Source organism: Python bivittatus, unplaced genomic scaffold (genome assembly GCF_059951505.1).
Source record: "Python bivittatus isolate LINGU-HERP-01145 unplaced genomic scaffold, Pbiv_v1 ctg000020_np1212, whole genome shotgun sequence".
In the NCBI taxonomy this organism is placed as follows: domain Eukaryota; kingdom Metazoa; phylum Chordata; class Lepidosauria; order Squamata; family Pythonidae; genus Python; species Python bivittatus.
This window is the reverse complement of record NW_028277030.1, coordinates 70,219,312-70,232,314: the sequence shown is the minus strand read 5'-3', so window position 1 is coordinate 70,232,314 and position 13,003 is coordinate 70,219,312. Positions and strand designations below refer to the sequence as shown.

General features: G+C 36.0%; 1 protein-coding gene across 3 annotated transcripts; it reads right to left on the bottom strand.

Moving 5' to 3' along the window:
- Positions 1 to 1,137: 1,137 nt before the first annotated feature.
- TBPL1 (TATA-box binding protein like 1) lies at positions 1,138 to 12,252 on the bottom strand. 3 transcript variants are annotated; one of them, XR_003084409.2, is made up of 8 exons: positions 11,976 to 12,252; positions 7,797 to 7,983; positions 5,645 to 5,727; positions 5,470 to 5,533; positions 3,297 to 3,400; positions 3,067 to 3,161; positions 1,645 to 1,827; positions 1,138 to 1,304 (listed from the first exon to the last, which is right to left on the bottom strand). XR_003084409.2 is itself a non-coding variant. In XM_007425478.3 (7 exons), the coding sequence occupies exons 2-7, from the start codon at positions 7,929 to 7,931 to the stop codon at positions 1,225 to 1,227; spliced, it is 561 nt and encodes a 186-aa protein (XP_007425540.1). In that variant the 5' UTR covers positions 7,932 to 7,983; positions 11,976 to 12,250; the 3' UTR covers positions 1,138 to 1,224. The 3 variants fall into 3 exon arrangements, 2 of the variants coding, with proteins under 2 accessions (XP_007425540.1, XP_025020698.1); XM_007425478.3 differs by lacking the exon at positions 1,645 to 1,827 and having other exon boundaries at positions 11,976 to 12,250; XM_025164930.2 differs by lacking the exon at positions 1,138 to 1,304 and having other exon boundaries at positions 1,311 to 1,827.
- Positions 12,253 to 13,003: the final 751 nt, after the last annotated feature.

Here is a 13,003-nt window from a genome sequence, read left to right as displayed (position 1 = left end):
ATATTCATATTCATATCAACATTTATTCATGTTTGAGGCTTAGATATGAAAAAGAGACATCTGCATTTTTACATATTTATTGTATATGGTGAGAGTAGCATCTTCATTCCAATTAAGATTTTCTAATACCACTCATCTGTACCAAATGCACATGTACTGAGAGACTCAACATTGGCTTTTTGAGTCCCAAGATTACATGTCAAAGCCAAGCTTTCTTACATGTTAGAATAAAAAAAAAAAATGAAGTACTATAGCAATATTTGGCAAGTGTGGACAATTCTTTAGAAGTAGCTAAGGTCTACATCAATTAACTTTTTCCTGAAAAATAACATTAGTCAATGGAAGTAATTCACAGCAGTTTTAAAAAACCAACCAAAACTGTATCTGGATTATGGACACAGTAAGCTGATTTTACTAACATCAAGTGCTATAATGGTACTTCTATCTTTACTGAATACAATGTTCATTAAAATCTGTTATGATCCAGAATGTGCCCTTACTGAGCAAAGCAGAAAGAGATCAGCCAACCTCTGCATTTACTTACAAATATATTGCAGAAAAACCAGAGTCTGTCCTTTGTACACATATGTATCTGTCATTCACTAGAACCTAGTCTGCTATTGACCACTTTACACACACACACACTAAAACTGGAACAGAAAATGAACAAAAGATTACACTAATAATGCTTTAGTTACTTTGCCAATATACAATTGTTAATAGAAAAGGGAAAAGGAATGTAACAGAACAGGTATGAAGGAAGGTTTCGCAGACTTTTATTTGTGCATGTTTGTCAGGTGAAAAAGGTAAATGTCTACAGCTTCTTTGGTGCCCAACAGTCAGCATACAAAAATGTAAAAGACTATTAACAAATAAAAACACAAGCTCAACCTAAAGAAGTATTTCCAAGGTTAGTGCATATCATGACAATTCTGCTTATGAACACAGAAATCACTGCAGAAATAAATAGAATGTCTTGTAAAAAGCAGCAATTTCATTTTTTTCTTTTTTTGTAAACTTTTGTTTTTACAATACACACTGTTCAAAATAAAATCCAAAAGGGACTGGAGTTTATCACTGTGGCCAAGAGTTTGTACCTCCTCAGCTGTCTTGGTCCAGTTATCCTTTTTTCCTTACCCCCTTTTTTTTTTTTTTTGCTTTAAGTCCAATGCAGCAGTCTTATAAAAGGTGCTTGGTTAGTCCACCTAACCATGAAGTGGCAAATTATAAAATTTCTTTCCTGCTCTCAAACACAAATGGATAGATCTGTTCCACTGCAGTGGCAACAGCCTTTACATTTGGCCCTAAGAATAAACAGAAAAAAAAAGACTCAGAACAGATATAAACAAACCTCTGAAGCCCTTAAACTTTGTTAGTGGAACTTAATACTTACAACAATTTTTTCCCCAATATTCTAAAAGTGAACAATTCCAAGTAATACTACTGAAGCAGAAAGTCCCTTCAAAACTAGTCTAAAAACATTAATTAAATTACACATCACACACATCCATATACATCCTAGACTGATCTCTGTTCTTCTCACATAGCTATATCATAAACCCAAAACAGTAGGAAAAAGTGCAAATTCAGCAATTGATTTCTTTTCTCAAAATTTGCTTCTTGCACTTTATATTGTTAAATTACCTGATATCATCAATGGCCACCCAACACTCCAACTCAAATTAGACCTTAATATAACTATTTATCTTATTTTTCTTCAATTATAAGTCCAGAAAATCTTCACTGGGATCACAACATGTAAGAATGGAAGTCTTATTTCTTCTCTCCTCAGCAAGACAGAACAAAATTGTTACTTCCCCAGAGTGGCTAAAATATAAAAAGGAGAATGTTCCCATTGGTACAATGGGATAGTTACCCTTAAAGTGTTTTAAGTCACAAACAGAACGAAAGGAAGATATAAGCCTTCCTCCATCATGTGTTACATTCCTGATAAAAAAATCACTCCCTGTGTGCTTGTAATTAAATTGGAGGCCTAACTAAGCTATAGCCTAAGTACTAAGAATATAGTTTTTTTCTCAGTTAAAATAATTGATTTATGGATGGCTACTGAATTTAATACCTGAAATGCCTAATGGTGACAAATTAACTGATCTTACTCAATTATAATTCAGTTCCTGTTTTTATCTGTTAGATTTTTAATCTAATTTCAATCTATTTGACTTTCAATCTAACTGAATTTAATTTGACTGATTTCAGTCAAATGCCACTTGTCACACAGGAATGCTGATACCATTTTAATGGGGAAACACACAAGTGTGATGTGATCTCCTACAAAAACAATAATGTAGAATCTACACTTGGACATAAATTTTGTTTAAAAACAAAAATATGGCAGTTCATGTACTCTTTTCTAATATTTTGGTCAATTCTAAAATATTGCCTACTATGGGTTTTTATGTAGTCCTACAGACTAGAATTGCTACTTATGCATCTAATAATGCTATAAGAACTATAGGAGATGGAGTCTACTATCACAGTATGGTTATTTTGTACCACAAAAATAGCCACTCCACATTTTTATAGCTTCTTCTCTTAAGTAAGAGCATAATACTCAGATGTGAAACGCTTTTGTTTTTGCCAACCACACAATCTATAAAATCTGTAGTTTTGCTTGTATAAAGTCTACCTTGTTTCCCTTTATTCCTGTTCTCTACCTAGCCATAAGCTATGTTTTATTCAATGCAAGAGATCTGAAGTATAGTGAGACTTTATATTTTCAGAGAAGGGGGCAGAGAAGTCGTTAGGGATTAATTCAATCTACAAACTACCATCTTGGAATTAGATCTAGCACTCATAAACACATTTGACCAGTTTTTAGCTGTCCGCTCCCACCCGTCCACTGCAACACCAGTTACGTTTAATATCTTGCCTAGTGAAGAGTTCTACTGAACTCGGGTTTTTGCACTGTTTTGTAGCACATTGTTTGGTCTTAATAAAGGTAGCACCCACTAGGAGTATTGTTTCATGGTTATACAGCTATCTTTATTTTTAACTGGCTGAGGTCCCATCATTAAGGAAGTTATTTATTCACAAAAAGATGAGTACCTGTAACTGTGATACTTCCTGTTGAAAAAATCTGTAAAGTAGCTCTAAGTGATTTTATTCTGTAGCACACTGCAGGATGAAGCTCTGGTTCATAACTAGGAAATAAATAAGCAAAATGTATTTCAAAAATAAATCCTAAAATAAAAATATAAAATAATTTAATTTGTACTATTCAAATTAAAATAAATTTAATTTGTATAGTACAATAATACTTTTAAATTGGACTATACCTGGCATGGGGTCGGTTGTTTTTTGTAAATTCTGGCAATCTGACTTCAAACGGCATGTTGCATACTGCTAAAACATTGACAACTTTAAAATCTGTAAAAATCACCTTTTTGAAGGAAAAAGAACATGTGGAGATAGAATTATTAGAAAACTTTTAAATCTGAGAAAAAGGGCTTATATACATTTTTGTCTCATTTCTAAGAAGCTACCAGTTGTTTCCTGTAACTGTGGCTAGAATGTGCTTTTTAACATAAGACCTTTTTCAGAAAAGATGCTAATATATTTTAGTTGATAGAACATTATTTCAAGTAATCAGCTTTACATCATTTGATTAAGAATTACCAATGTTCCTAAAAATTGAGAAATATTCTAAAATTGTCCTTTTAATCATATTCCTGTTTCACAGAAAACAAACTTTATTAGAAAATATTGAACTTGTAGCTGCTATCTTTTAAAAGGAGTAATTCTATTCCCCCATTTTGCTCTTAGATGTATTTGATCTCCCTTGGCTAAAAAAAATAAGGAACCAAGCTCCCGCTTTTCAAAAGATAGCTGCATCACTTGAAAACAGTGTTAGGCAGGAACCATAATGGAGTGAAGTGGCATTAATCAAGTCCCTAAAATCCTCATGTTTCAGTTCTTCTAATTACTAGTACTGTAGAAGGGACCATTCCAGAATGCTATAAACACAAAATAGCACTTCTGCCCATTTATTCCTACATAAGATAATGACAATATATGAACCAGCACCAACCAATTATTGGGGGGGGGGATTGTCATAGTCTCTGTATGTCACATGTATGAGATACCGCACCTACAAAGAGCATCATTTAGATCAGTTTTTCTCAATCTCAGCAACTTTAAGATGTGTGGACTTCAAATCCCAGAATTCCCCCAGCCAGCATAGGAATTGAAGTCCACACATCTTAAAGTTGCTGAGATTGAGAAACACTGATTTAGATTATTTTTAAGATAAACTATATTGTCAGGACAGTGCCCCGCATCCTACTGTACTTTCTGGGAAAGAATGCATTTTGTTACTTAAAACACACAGACATCCCTGCATCCACACAGGACTATTTTAACTGATGTCTGAATCCTATGATTAAATTCTATTTACAAGCGAGGTTTTCACCCTTTTTGGAATTATATGATGTCAAATTGAACACATTGTTATTTTATTGCAAATAAATTATACATCCCCCTTTCAATTATTTATTTACACTTGGATTTATAATGAGCAAGATCAGTATTGGTAACTGACCAAACTTTTTATTATTGATGTATTAGCAAAGTAATAAAATACAAACCAGCAAAAACAAAATGCAGCATTCTTGAAAAAAATAATGTTAATTGATGGTAGTATTTTTATGATCCAATCATCTACTTCAGTCAGGTTACTTCTTGCAATCCTGAATCAACTGATATCAATTTCAAGTGTATGGGACAACATTTTCCCCGAAGTCTGATTTAATGAAGAACTGGGTACATCAACTCTTTGTGGTGCTGTATGAAAGCTAGCAAGCCAATATCTAAAATAGACACCAAACACTCCCTTCCCATGTTCTGTAGTAGAGAACATGGGGATGGGAGGAGACTTGCTCTCAACACTGGGTTTTTGCAGGAAATGCACATTGAGCCTTGGTGTTTCTTCAATTCTATTTGTATTCTGTTGCTTACAAAAGAAACTACTACTTTTCTTATAGAAAGGAGGCTGGGTATTTTTTGCAACTATTGAGCCAATGGGAGAGAAACTCTCCCTCTACAAAACAATTGATGAAATCAAAGGAAAACCCAATTGTAGATTCTGTAGAAAAAAGTTTGTATCTCCCTTTGCATGGAGATTTTTGCAAAAGGTAGAAGTAAAGACGAGAGCTTCTGCAGTGAGAGAATATAAAATCACAAAAGACACCCACAAAAGACAAAGGAAGTGCTTTCTGTTCTTTGGCCCCATTTTATTTTGTGGTATTTTGGCTGGAATGCACAGGCATTCATCAGAGAGGGAAAGGGCTGTTATCGCTGGTGAGCAGATTAATGAAACCTGCTCGGTGGTGAGCATAGCCAGCTGGCTTTCTAGAAACAGATCGAATGAGAAAGTCCCTGAATGAGGATAAGAACAGAGGTGTCACAGTTGACTAATAAATCAGAATATATTTATTTCAATAGAAAAATTACCTGAAAACCTAGTTTCTGAAGACTACGGGCTAATCGTCTGGCACCAAATTTTGCTTCTTCTTCACTGAAGTTGGGAACAAACAAACAACTAGTCAAGGGATTATGCAATTAAGGATAACTAATACATAAATGATTTCATCAAAAAGCAAGCAATAAAAATACAGATGAAGTATACCTTGTAGCTCCTGTGCAAATTACTTTCCCTGAGGACCAAATTGTTGCTGTAATCCTGGGTTTCCTAAGCTTCATTAATACTTTCTGAAATCAATCAGGAAAAAAATCAAATTGAAAAACCTAAAAACAGATCTACGTGCTATCATTTTAGAAAGATTCAACATTTAAGTTTTACTTCTGAGCTACTCTATTCTGGGGAAAAAACTACTCTAAAATGTTCCAGATTAGAGCATAGTGTTATTTTTATTTTTGTTTTTTAAACAATTAACTTCAATATAAGATTTTAGGCATTTATTTTACATTACAGCTGACAGAAGATGACTGCTGAAATCTAATACATCAAAAAGGTAATAGGCTGGGGAAGCCTGTGATAAACTGTTATCTTTATTTTCAACTTTTGGATAGGCAGTATGCAACTATACCACAAGAGAAACCTAGAAAAGTCTGAACCCCAACATAGCAACAAACTTATACCCCTTCTCAAAGTATTTTTAATCAAAATTGTTTCAGCTCTTGAATCTCCAATAATCCTTATTTTAAGCAACTGAGATAACATGTAGTGAAAACTGTTAATAATATAGTTCAAGCATGATGTTAGCTTTACTAACAAAACAACTTTTACTTGCAAACATGTTACCTCATTACTGGTTACTTGTGGACAGAATTCTAGTTATATAAGCAATCCATGTGAATAAAGTATTAGCCATATAGATAACCATCTAATCTTCATCAGCCCTGAATTTTTTTAAACTTACCAGAAGTAATTATATATCAGAAATTGAATTCTGCAGCCAATATAAACAAATCATAGTTAAAATCCTTGTTTTAGGTCTTTTCCCCTATGCTACCCCCTTTTAAAACAACAGTAAATAACACAATTCAGAAGTTAAAACACCTTTCATAATACTAAAATCAACATCTATTCCAACTAGAAGACCAGCTAGACTGTTTCAGGGTATAAATAAATGAAACTTTCAGATGTTCAGAAAGCTGGTAATGATGGTGCCTGATGTACCCCAGATAGCAAGATATTCCATGCATGTGGAACTACTGTAGAAAAATCTCCCTCTCTTATTTTAGCCACTCAATATCTCTCCAAGTATGGCAAGAGAGCCTTCATTCCTGGCCCTGAATTGCAGGAAGGTTGATGAAATGGAGACAGTCTTTCAAGCAATCTGGCCTAAACTACTGAAAGTTTTAAGGGTAAGAACCAGCATAGTGATTTTTTTTTTTTTTACTATACACACTAGAGGTGTGCAAAACATCTCAAATTTGAAATAGAATGCTCAAGTTTGAAATAACTGCTGTTTTGAATTCAAAACTACTGTTCCAGTCTTACCAGAAGTATTCCAATACTCTTCTGATTATGGCTTTTTCACCCTTGGAATAGTTCCAGAGTGGTCAGAACACTGTTGGAACACTTCTGGTAAGAGTGGATCTATTTCAAACACAAAACAATTTTGAGCTTGAAATGTTACATATTTAAACATTTTTGTATACTTGTATATACAATGCAACATTAACAATTAAAATCTGACAAACCATATGATCATTAACTACCTCAAACTAAAAAGGCCTGGCTGTAGAGGAAAAGTATTGTTTCTTTAGAAAGCCCTTTTCTGCTGAACATCATGTTTAGGCAAGTTCATATTGATAGGCAGCCTCTAAAATGATCAGGATCCAAGCCATTTTGGGTTTTAAAGTCAAAACCATAAATGTTTCCAGTAAAAAATTAGGTCTTTCAGCACTGGTGCAGTAGCTTCAAATACCGGGAACAGGTTAGCAGTTTAATTACTGCAATTTTGATTGAACTCGTAAACGTACTAGTAGAAAATACACCACAGACGTCATCTATTCCAACCACCCTCTGATATTTGAATGTCCATATTCTACAGAAGCTGTTTTGAACCATCTTCAAAAGTAACACTATACAAAGTTCAGTACATTCTAGATACATTAGCACTTCATGCTGCTTTCTCAAAGTTGCTGTATCAGTAATGGGATGTATGTCTTTACTATCGACACTTACTATCGATACACTGTAAAACATTTCTTTCATCCTTATTACAGGTAAAATATCTGAAATGTTTTGCTGTTTAGAGTTTCCAACAAAATGTGAGAGAACTCCAAAATTAAAGTGTTAAGTTACTTACCCCAACGTCACGCTTGTATATTACATTTGCTCCCTCCAATGCAATCTTTCGCAAATTTAAATGACATCTTGTTCGGAAGACACAGACCACATTTGTGATTAGAATATCCAATGCAACATCACTCTCTGCATCCATTGGGGTGATTTAAAACAGAGATTCCCACCACCATACCATGAAAGGTCACATCCTGAGGGTAAGATATATTAATTAAACAGTTATCTATCAAAACGTATATCAGTATGTTTTAATTCCCAAAATGAAGACCTAATTTTGAAAACAGTATCTTCCTGATAGACACATTATATATATATATATATATATATATATATATATACACACACACACACACACACATACATACATACATGTGAATGTCCAAGTTACAAAAATCTCTCTGATTTGATCAGAATATTTTTACAACAGTTTGATCTAAGGACATTTGATATCCATCTAATGCAAAGATAATAAAGTTAATGTGATTGATTTTTCAGCCAACCAAAGCTGTTTAACATACCATCATCATGCAAAATGCACTAGAACATTTTCAAACAACAGGGTTAGCCTTGGAATTGTTTTATTTATAATTTAATTTTCCAAGGCTTTTTGTTTTTCAACCTTTTTATTATTACAACTGTTTGAAATTCATATTGCTTCACCTATAATTTTCCTTTCATTAATTAATTTAGTACATTTTTGGAAATTTTTTATTTATTCCTAGTGAGACTTTACTAAACATAAATGATGTTCATAACCAAATTGTTTTCTTTATTAATTAGCAGTAAACCTATTTTCATAATCCTGGAAAAAAGTTTTGTTTGCTTCAGATTTTTATTTATACTAACACAGATATTTTTCAGGTGTATCATCACCAGCTCTTAAAACACTTTTCCTGCATGAGATAAACATGATCCTTAGTCATTTAGACTTACGATCCTGAATTTATACTCTGTTTGCAAGTCATAGGAATCTGGGAGACAGAAACCTAACTGAATTGTTACTGTTTTTCCTGCCTCCTGCGAACATGATGGTAGAGAGAAATACATTGTGAAATTTAATATTTCCATGCAGTATATCTTTTTAATTATGAAATATATTTTACTCCAAGTATGAAATGTATATATATTTTTTTGTTCTATGCTGAAGGAACTGTGCCACTGCATTTGGACTTAATTGGAGCTTGCTCATAGTGGATGGCATCATGCCCAAAGTTACTGCAGAACAAAAGTACAGATGGGAGGAATGAAAACTGGAACTGCATTGTCTTCTTCTTCCAGGAAAGGGTGAGATCTACTAATCAAGTAGTTGTCTTAAATTATCATTAAGGAAGAATCTAAGAGCACACCAAAATTTAATGCAAGTTAACAGTATAATTTGCATCCTTTAAAATTATCCTACCTAAGATTAAACTTCTGAAAATTATTTTTCAGCCATAAGCAAGGTCTAAGCAAGGTCTGAAGTATCTGAATCAGGGAAACCTTCAACCATTCCTTAACTAGTTGAACTTAAATTACAAGCAAGAGTGAAAAATAAAAATGTTATGGATCTCTGAAATCTAATTCCTATCACCCTTAGTCAATGCTGAGGAACAGTGGGAGTTGCAATTCAGTAACAATTGATGGCTAACACACTGTTCACACCTTTAATTTTATCTCAAAAGTGCAACTGGGAAAAAGACCAGCTGGTAGTTCAACATAGTGGCTGGGGAACTGAGAGAAAAAAGGATGGTGGAGGAAAGGATGATACAGGAAGCCTACACAAGTTCTGGATATCTATTTCCTGAAAGTACTTTCTGCAAGTCAGCTAGCAGCTGTCCACTAAAGATATTTCATTTCCCACCAAATGCAGTGATCTCTTCCTGAGCTCAGATATGTGTGAACATATACACAAGTTCCTTAATTACACACTCACAGATTCATAAAAAATATTTCTGCATTTTTTTCTCTAGGATACTATCACAGATTTCAGAAGTGTAGATGGAGAAAGAGGCATGTAATAAGTTCCAGCAAGATTCAAAGGGCTGGATGCTCTGGAATATATTCAAAGTTCATCTACAATATTACCCCTCTCCTCCAATTAAAAATATTCATCACAGTTACTTTTTAATAATTTTTAAGGCCTGAGTATTCTAAAGGCACCAATCCCTTCCTTTAATGATTGACATGCATTTCTGCAATAGTTATAGCAAGCTTAAGAACTGACTCTGATTATATGAGTTTCATAACGAACGCTCCATTGATAAATATAATTTCAAATGGGTTGAGAGTGGCAAAATAGAATTCACTTGTTTTGTCCTGTTGTCACCCAATACTAAAGGAGTACAGAGACAGAAGCAGTTGTGTAAACTCCCCTCTACCTAATACAATAGCTCAAGGCTACCAAGATCTTGTTGTATATTCACCTCATCTAGCTCTAAACCTCAATATTGTATTATAGTTTAAGTGCTCTACAGAGATAATTCCAAGAGTTCAAGACAAGGTGAACAAAATACAAGGTATCTAATGTGAGGCATTTAATTCTATTTCACAATATTATCTGAGGGAGGAAATTTGATTGAAGGATATAAACTTGATTATAGAGATCCCAATTTCAGAATGCATCTTATACACAGCCCAATTCCAGAATAGCTCAAGCCTTGCTTTTTCATAACAGAAAGCATATAGGAGAAGGTGACTGATATGGATTGAAGAAAAGTTTTCTTGCATTCTAAGAGATTTCCCAATAATCATTAACATTAACTAGAGCTCCTAAAAAATGAGGCATTCCAGATTTATGAAGGGGAGAAAATGTGTGTTTCACAGAGCACATCTATTATCCCTGATTGTCTTCTAGAATACAATATGCCAACCTTCCTCAACCTGAAACTCATTTTAATTCATTCCATTTTCCCCACTCTGTTCTATGGACTCCAGATTCAGTTCTTAGTGGGTTTTCTGAGGGGGGGGGGGAATGCTCATTTTTCATTTTAATTGCAATCATGTTTTTCTGAATGATTACATGCAATTAATAATCTGATTTTTAATATACATTCTCAGAAAAAAAAGCAGTTGAAAACAAGTTAATAGTAAGACCGGGGAGACAAATAGCTGCATTGGCCCAATAAGCATGACTAAATCATAAAACAGGAATTAAAATTTACTCTTCAGACTGCTGAAATGCCAGAGCAAATAGAAAAATAATTCAAAATGCAACAAATGTCTGGCTGCCTGGTCAAAAAGGCTGTCTCAGGTCACCATCGACACAACATCAGAGGACAATGAGACACAAATGGCAACTGATTAAAACTACAGGACACAAGAAATAATAGCTATTGAACATTGTGATGGTACAGAATAAATGTAGCTATTTAAGAAGTGATGGGATGTTCTCTATCAATCCAGGTTACCTAACAGCTGTATTTTCTATTAACTGGAGTTTCTTTAGAAGAAGTCCTACATTTATCATATTACAATAGGGCAGTCTAGAAGTCACCACAACATGGATAGCTGTATCCAGGCTCTATTAAAGGAAGTTATATATAACAAAGCCTCTCTTAGAAAAAGATGCTTGATATTATGAAACCATCTGTCCCAGCGGCAGGATACAAATCTGGGCGTCTACAGAGGCAACCCTACAAAGAACAAAACTGGATCTCTGCACAGATCCATTTCACCCTCCGACCCCAAGAGGCAAGGCCACCGAGCGAGTATGAGAAAGAACGGCAGTGGTGAAAAGGAGGGCCTTCATCTTATTTACTTTTTATTAATGTGAGTCACAGAGGTTGCCAGGAAACAGACAAGTGCCTGCGGAGGACGCTGTTTCCTCCTCCTCTTGGCCGTGTTTCCCAGGGAGGACGACTAAGGCAGGCTTTCCCAACCTGGTATCGTCCAGATTTCTTGGGCTACAACTCTCATCATCGTCCCTGCCAGCATGGCTGTTACACAAGGGCACACTGCGTTGGGGACGGCTGGCTTATGGCGCTGGATTCCCGCTCGGTTCTGCGTGCAGCCGAAACGGAAGAAAGATGGTGAAAGCTGGAGCAGATGCGGAGGGAGGGGAGGAGGGAGAACAAGAAGCGGCCCCCTTTCCACCGAACCCACTCTTAGGCCCTTCTTGGGCGCAGAAGCCTGCCTTCCTTCCTTTCCCCACCTCCTTAGCTCTTCCTTGATCCTAAGATGCGAAACGGAAAGGGAAAAAACCCACCCCAGCGCTTCTTCCCCCGTAGGCTCGCGTGCAACGGTTCGCGGCACGAAGACCGTTACTGACGTACAACCCGACGGTCTTTTCGCCTCCTCTTGCTCAACGGCTTCCAATCAGACCCGGCCGCTGAGCGACCCACAGTCGTTGAGCCGTCGTCGCCGCTTCTTCTGACGGTTCCGGGTTTCCAGGCCGCCGAATCTCCGCGACACAATAAAACATCACAAAGCGCGCGAACACCATCGACAGCTCTCCCATCTCCGCTGCCTAGAGCGGCAACCGGATATTCTGCTCAAGCACGGTCCTTCCGGCTAAGGTCACCGTTGTTCGATTCTAATTCAGGATTCTTCTGGAGTCCGAAGCCTCCGATGCAAATCAAGAAGGGGCGTGGCCAGGGAGAGCACTCGCGTCCCCCCCCGCCCCGGGCTTTCCCAGTTGATTTCTGCAGAAGGCGGATGTAGCTGAAGGCTAATAATAATCTTAAAATGTGGCAGTCGCTAGATGACGGCAGAATTCAGAGTTTTAGGTATGCTGTCTGCCATCTAGCGCTTATCCAAGAGTTTAATGTAGCTCCCCTTCTGGAAATAGGGAGCAATAATGCTCTCCTTTCTTCTTCTTCTTCTTCTTCTTCTTCTTCTTCTTCTTCTTCTTCTTCTTCTTCTTCTTCTTCTTCTTCTTCTTCTTCTTCTTCTTCTTCTTCATCATCATCATTATTATTATTATTATTATTATTATTATTATTATATTTTTAATCTGCCTTTTTATATATAGCACAACATGCCTAATACTCCTGCCTCCTATTTTCCCCACAACAACCACCCTGTGAGATGGATTGGGCTGAGAAAGAGTGACTGGCCCAAAGTCACTGAGCCAGCTCTCTAGTGTGTTAGTGTGCAGATGAGCTTGGCTGATCTTGAAAAAGCTATGCAGATAAAACCTGAGTGAGAGAATCCCGAGGTATCCCAGCGCTGTAAGCCAAATTTGAAACTTGAAAAAACACCCAGCCTGGGGGTCAGGAGATGGGGCTGGGCCCC

Excerpts from the sequence above, each read along its gene's own strand:
- TBPL1 (XM_007425478.3), bottom strand. The coding sequence starts at position 7,931 with ATGGATGCAGAGAGTGATGTTGCATTGGATATTCTAATCACAAATGTG. Across the intron at positions 5,728-7,796 it reads TATACAAGCGTGACGTTGGG|AAAGTATTAATGAAGCTTAG; the intron begins GTAAGTAACTTA and ends GATTGATTTCAG. Across the intron at positions 3,162-3,296 it reads AACAACCGACCCCATGCCAG|TTATGAACCAGAGCTTCATC; the intron begins GTATAGTCCAAT and ends TTTATTTCCTAG.